The sequence below is a fragment of the Merops nubicus genome, unplaced genomic scaffold (assembly GCF_000691845.1).
Source record: "Merops nubicus isolate BGI_N331 unplaced genomic scaffold, ASM69184v1 scaffold1761, whole genome shotgun sequence".
In the NCBI taxonomy this organism is placed as follows: Eukaryota; Metazoa; Chordata; class Aves; order Coraciiformes; family Meropidae; genus Merops; species Merops nubicus.
This window is the reverse complement of record NW_008588777.1, coordinates 18,637-25,198: the sequence shown is the minus strand read 5'-3', so window position 1 is coordinate 25,198 and position 6,562 is coordinate 18,637. Positions and strand designations below refer to the sequence as shown.

Here is a 6,562-nt window from a genome sequence, read left to right as displayed (position 1 = left end):
CTTTCAGCAGTTCACATCAGGTGGAGCGAGAAGACCTGGGGAGTGGCAAAGTTACAGCCCTGTGGTTCAGACTCTGAGGGAAGTTCTTTTACCATGATGATCTTTGAGTTTCTACCACAGTGAGGATCCCAGTAGGCACAGTAGTAGGTAGCAGCGTCGTCTGGAGTTACATCTTTTATTGCAAGAATACACCGGTTCTGGCCAGAAACTTTTTCAACCAAGTACCTGTTTGCTTGGAAGCCACTTTCAAAGGAAGGTTGCCCTCCTGAAATGTACAGCAGCTGCTCTGGAGCTCTCCCCTCCTTCTGCAGGTACCAGTGTATGAAGGTTCTATCGAAACTTCCCCCTAAACTTTTGATTTCACAGGTCATCCGCACACTTTTTTGGGACCTGGTGATGGACACAGGACTCTGCACAGGAATTTCTTGTGCATATCCATCTAGGGGGAAAAAAAAAAAAAGGAGAATACATGTTTTCACTAGTTGAAATGTAGGGATCTGGAAGGGTGACTTAGTGCAGCCAGTGGTGCCTGCAAGGAAAGATAAGGAAAGAGGAAGGACTCACAAGAGCAGGCAGCCGTGGCCAGGAGCACTGCCAGCAGCATGTTTGCTTCTCACACTCTGCTGTCCTGGGGAGTTGAGGGGGAGTGGAGTGGACCCCAGATGGGAGCGGTGTTGCACGGGAGGAGGAGAGGAGGTGACTTTCTTGAGGGTTCTTCAGGCATGAGTCTTCTGTGCACAAGTAGGTGAGGCGCGTTTGCAGAAAACTTGCTCCAGGCTGGCAAATGCTAAAAGCTGTCAGAAGGGTGTGGTCCCACCTGCTTTTCGGGTAAATATGAGAAAAACTGGTAAATTCTAGGACTGTGGGCTTTGAAAACTCAAGCTAGAGACACTGAGGAAGGGCTGTGAGTGAGAGCAGCTCCAGCTGTGTGTTGGGGCAGGAACGTTTCAGCCCAGAGGTCACACCAGTGGGCGGTGAGGCGTGCAGAGAGGTGCTCGGTGCCTGTGGCTTGGGGAGACATTTCCCCACCCCATCAGGGAGCTCCTGCTGCTGCCTCAGCTTAGCCCCCCAGCTGTGGCACGCCGAAGTGCCCAGGGTGCCCCAGTGCTGGTGCTGAGGTCCCCCACAGCACTGCAGAGGCGTCTGCAGCGCCCAGAGCAGCTGCCCCACGGGGACCTGCTTTGGTGCTGAGTGCCTGAAGATGCACAGGGCTGCAGGACTTAGGTTTGACTCTCAGTGGAGATGCAAACACTTCTTGCAAAGGAAGACTGGAAAACAAAAGTGAGCCTGTCAGCAGCCACCACAGAGGGGCATCTTGAGGAGGGGCTGGTGCCATGGGGTGCTCTCCTGTGACCAGTGAGGAGGCAGATGAGCTGTTCGGGCTCCCTCCTGCTGGTACTTGGCCACAGGCAACAAGCCAACGGTAGGCACATGTTGGAAAGGTGCCCAAGAGCACAGGGCTCCAGGGAGAACAGGGCAAGGAGAGCCACCTGCCTCTGTGTGGTGACAATGGAAAGTGTCCCTCTCTTCCCAACAAATGGCTGTGGGAAAGTCTGTTTAATTTTCTGTCAGGCCACCCTGACCAAAGGTTTAGCAAAGACAATGTTCAGAGCCTGTGGAACCGTAAAACCACCACTAAGGGAGTGTTAATGCTCCTTTTTGAAGGTCCAGGTGCATGAAGAGGAATATCTCACAGGATGTTGAGCACATGTACTCTGTCCTCATCCAGGAACCTGGAGGCACAAAACTATCTCCATTTTCTGACTTAGCCATCAGGCAAATGCCAGCTTTCCTAGAACCAGTCTTTGAGCATAGAACCTGATTTATGAAACTCAGTACACTTGACCCAAAGGGCCTGAGAGTCTCTGTGTGCCAGAGGCACAGCCTGTGGCTGAGGAGTTCAGTTCTGCTCTGGACACATCACACAGGAAACTGTGACAATAAAATTAGGCTTTCTGGGCTGTTGTAACAGTTTGTAGTGATTGAAATGCAAAGGAAGATGAAAGAAAAAGGTCAAGGATGTGCAAGATCGCCTGGTCTTCTCACCTTCTTTTATATTCATGTCTTTTTTTTTTCAAGGGAGAACACTGAGGGAATGGAGACATGTTTCTCTGTTTGCTTCAAGGATTTGAAGAGAAGAGGAGAAGAGAAGCGAAGCGAAGCGAAGCGAAGAGAAGAGAAGAGAAGAGAAGAGAAGAGAAGAGAAGAGAAGAGAAGAGAAGAGAAATGAGCAGCTAACATTTGTTCAGACACACAGTCAAGCTGTTTGCCATCAAGTGAGTGCTTCCAGTGCAAACAAGCCTTCATTTTAGAGTGCAATGTTTCATGCATTCACCTTAAAGTGACTGGAACTCTCCAGTTTCTGCATGTTACAGATTTGTGTGAAATGATATACTGATGGTTAACATCATCTCTTTGACAGCTGTCACAAGACTCCTATTTTTTCTATCCTGCTGTAGAAAATCGTGAGAAAAGGGTGGAATAAGGCAGTATCTGAACTTTTGGCTGATTCAGAGCACAAAACACCTTTTTGTATGGCTTATCTTTGCCCGTCTAAGGCTGTGATGCCTCGATGAAACCAATATGCACAGTAGTAGGTGCCGGAATCCCTTGGGGTTAAGGACTGTATTGTGAGGCTGTAGAGAGGCTCGGTGCTGAGTTTCCAAACTCGAACTCTCATGCCAAAGCTGCTGTCATCAAAAACAGGTGACTGTCCCATCACGTACAGTAGCCTCTTTGGTGGCTCCCCAGGAAGCTGTCTGTACCAGTGCAGGACGGTCTCGTCTGCTATGCGGCACTCCATGCGGGCAGAGCTGCCCTCCAGCTCCCTCTGCAGCCCCGGGGTTTGCACCGGTGCTCCCTGGCCATCTCCACCTGCAAGATGAAGAGTAGGAAGAGGAGAACTTGTGTGAGTGGAAGAAACTGCTGGAGTTTGGAGCCAGGGCGTGGGAAGGAGAGGGGAGAGGGAAGAAAGGCTTACGGGACCAAAATAAAGTTGGAAGGATGACTGAAAGCAGCAGCATGCTGCCTGCGGGGGTTAAACCTGGAAATGAACTAAAGAAACAGGAACGTTGCAAAGCCCGTCAGGTGGAGAACACATCAAATGTCTGGGAGGAGGAAATGACTCGTTCAGCACATCCAGTGGTGGTTCTTCAACACGCAACCACCAAAGGGGTTAAATTTAACAACAAGCTAAACCACAGCAGTAACAGTGTAGAAAGGCCCTAAAATACTCTATCTGAAACAATTTTGCCCTGAGGGGTATTGGTGTTAAAAATAGTCCTTGTCGCCATGGCCATTAAGATGGGAGTGGCCAGTGAGAATCACCAGTATCTCCATCATGACCTCCATCTGAAGTCTCCCAGGCTAGATTTTCGGGGCAAACAGCCTCCTCCTGTGCTCCCTTCTCTGCCATAATTTTTGCTGTCTCAGACTATATTTGGGAAAGCATCTCTGTTATTCAAAGGTGATCTGTGTCACTGCATAGCTCAGCTGTGGGACCACCACGCCCAGGAGTGCTCCTTTTCCCCAGCACGGTGCATTGTACCAGCTGGGCTGCAGCACGCTGCGTTTCTGTGCCTTTCCCATTGCCTGTTATTTCTCCTTACCCACTCAGCATCAACCTGTTGGGATGGTTTCGAGGCAGGGAGGTGCATTTGACAGCCAGCCTGCTGCTCGGGGTGCAGGCAGCTTTCTGCACAGGCTGCCTGTGGTCTTCTGCTTCTGTGGGTCGGCCAGAAGGCACAGTAGTAGGTACCTTCATCGTCAGAGCTGATGTCTTTGATTGTTAAAATGCAGATGTTTCTATCACGCTTCTCAGCGGAATACTTGTTCCTGTAGGACTCTTCATCATAAGAGTCTGGATCTGACCCAATGAAGAGGATCCGTTCAGGAGCCCTGTTGGGCCGGTGTCGGTACCAATGGATGTAGGCAAGGCGGAAGTTGGAGATGCCCTCGGCCAGACACTCAATCCGTGCAGTTTTATCTTTCTCTTTGGTGACAGATACCTGACTCTGCTTCAGAACCACTGCTGCTTGTCCATCTAGAAAGGAGAGAAAACAGAACAAAAACTCTTAGCCTGCTGTTCATCTGGACCACGGGTGAAATGTGGGACACCTGCCGCGGCCCCGCGCTGTGCTACAGCAACAAGGAACCTACAAGACCAGGCTGCAGCCAGGGCCAGGAGCAGGAGCCCCAGGAACCTGGGGGGTCTCGCCATCGTTTGCCTCCAGGAGAAGTTGACAGCTCTGAAAAAAGGAAATGACTCAGTTGAGCATCACCCAGAGAGGATGCCCGGGCAGCCGGAGGGTGATGTTGAGATACAGCATCCTGACTGGACCCTGCTAAGCATTAACAGTCAGATGATGCAGCTTTTACACCAGCAGCACAAACTCACCTTTCTTCTCTCTATCATGCACACGCACAATTATTTTAGCTCACTTACAAAGCAGTTTTCTAGTCTGAAGCAAATCTTATCACTGCTTTTTGACTAGTGGAAAGCTGCTAAACAACACCTGAGGTATGATGCTTTTCCTCAGGTCCACTGCAAAGAAAGCAGAAAAAATCCCAAACCCATGGAACTTAATGAATTTGAGTGGTCTCAAATCACTGCTTGTCACACAGGCTGAATGGCAAAGACAGGAGAATCCACAGCAGCCATTTGGGAGCTCAGAAGTAGTATTGCTGTGCTTGTGACTGCTGCTCGTTACAGGTAAGGGAGGTGCCCCACCCCAGGGTGACATCTCCAAATTCTGGTCTTGTGCAAAGAAACACAAATGCTTTACAGCCTCCACTTTAAAATAAAGATGACTAGGGCTAGCAAAATATAAAAATTACTCTATGCAATTCAAAGTCATTCTTCAGAGACCAAAAAGAAAGACGAAAATTGGAAAGCAAATGAAACCAGTTGCCCTTTTCTCTGTTTAAATGTTATTTTACTCATGTGAGCCACTTTTTTTTTCTTGTTTTCCAGGACTTTCACACAGATCCAATAACTGCTGTGCTGCAGTTGTGACAGGAGTTCAATCCTTTTCTCTTCTGTGAAATGCAGCTTCTACCCCAGAGCTCAATGTGTTCTGGAGGCCTTCCTCTGGAGACCAGTGATACTGGGATTGTTGGGATCAGAACATAGTGGTCCTCTGACTTTATCAGCTCTTTGGCCATAAGCAGAAAAGGGGTGAAATAACTTAATGTCTTTGCAAAATGGAAATAGAAATAGCTGTGGTACAGTTGCTGTTTGTTTTGCAGGTTTACTGCTCACCAGCTCAGCACAGCAGCTTTGCTCTCTGGCTGCCTGTACAGTGTCTCTGATTCAAGGCTGATGGGGAAAGCAGGGTGGGGCTGTTCCTGCTTGCTTTCAAACCCCCCAGGCTCTGGCTCAGAAAGCAGAGCAGGTCCTTGTGCAGGCCCCCTGTGGCTTTCTACTGCCGTGCATCCCACCTAGCACAGTAGTAGGTCGCGGAGTCCTGCGGAGTCACTCTGCTCACCGTCAGGGTGCAGACAGATCTGAGGGGATCCTTCTCGATACTGAACTTCCCCTGAGTGGTGCTGTTCTCAAGGAAGAGCCTGGAGGACATGTAGGCAACACGCTCGGGAGCTTCATTGGGCCTCTTTCGGTACCAGTGGATGAAGAAGTTGTTAAAATCAGGATCGGAGACGTGACAGTTGATCAGCACCGTTTTGCTTTCTGGCTTGGTGATGGATATGGGGCTTTGCTGCAAGACTTGTGCAGAACCACCTGTGTGACAGAAAGAGAAAAATGAGAGGCACGAAGCTGAGACCAGAGAGCGTGCCCTTGGGCACTGGAGGGCACGTGGGCAGCGGGGTGAGTGGGGCACGTACAAGACAAAGCAGCTGCCAGCAAGACAGTGCTCAGCAGCCACATGGTCACTGCCCTCCTTATGGCTTCTGTGTGGAACAGGGTCAGGGCCAGACTCAAGTGGGACCAAAGGAGATCTGGGTGGCAGAAAAACCATCCAATGGGGTTGTGCCAGCTGCAGGTGTGCTAAATAATGATGCATGAGCTTTTCCCTTTGGTTAACACTTCAATAGAACCATAGAATCAGTTCAGACCTTTAAGATCATCGAGTCCAACCATTAACCCAACACTACCAAGCCCACTGCTAAACCATGTCCCCAAGCACCTCATTTGCACGGCTTTTAAATAGCTCCAGGGATGCCACCACCTCCCTGGGCAGCCTGTTCCAGGGCTTGAGAACCCTTTCAGGGAAGAAGTTTTCCCTCATATCCAACCCAAACCTCCCTTGGTGCAACTTGAGGCCATTTCCTCTTGTCCTGTCACTTGCTACTTGGGAGGAGAGACCCAACCCCACCTTGCTCCAACCTCCTTTTGGGTAGTTGTAGGCAGAAGACAAACAGAAAAAAAAACCAACCATAAAACCCCCCCAACCACCCTTTTAAGAAGAGAGCCTACTACTGAAGCAAACTTTTTTTTTTCTTCTTTTTCTACAGAGACTTTGCTTGGATGATGATGAGTAAAGAGACACCTTTGGGTTTTTTTTTTCTCCAGACTATGATTTATGTCTGCTACCTTTAAAAGCCT

The 6,562-nt window shown here is 49.5% G+C and overlaps 3 gene segments (V, D, J or C); all 3 read right to left on the bottom strand.

Moving 5' to 3' along the window:
- Nucleotides 1–2,539: 2,539 nt before the first annotated feature.
- Nucleotides 2,540–3,023, bottom strand: LOC103781627. The segment is given in 2 exon segments: nucleotides 2,540–2,874; nucleotides 2,981–3,023. Coding segments are annotated over 2 exon segments (378 nt in total).
- Nucleotides 3,024–3,298: 275 nt separating this feature from the next.
- LOC103781626 lies at nucleotides 3,299–4,089 on the bottom strand. The segment is given in 2 exon segments: nucleotides 3,299–3,433; nucleotides 3,609–4,089. Coding segments are annotated over 2 exon segments (616 nt in total).
- Nucleotides 4,090–5,420: 1,331 nt separating this feature from the next.
- LOC103781625 lies at nucleotides 5,421–5,884 on the bottom strand. The segment is given in 2 exon segments: nucleotides 5,421–5,737; nucleotides 5,842–5,884. Coding segments are annotated over 2 exon segments (360 nt in total).
- Between the last annotated feature and the right edge of the window lie 678 nt (nucleotides 5,885–6,562).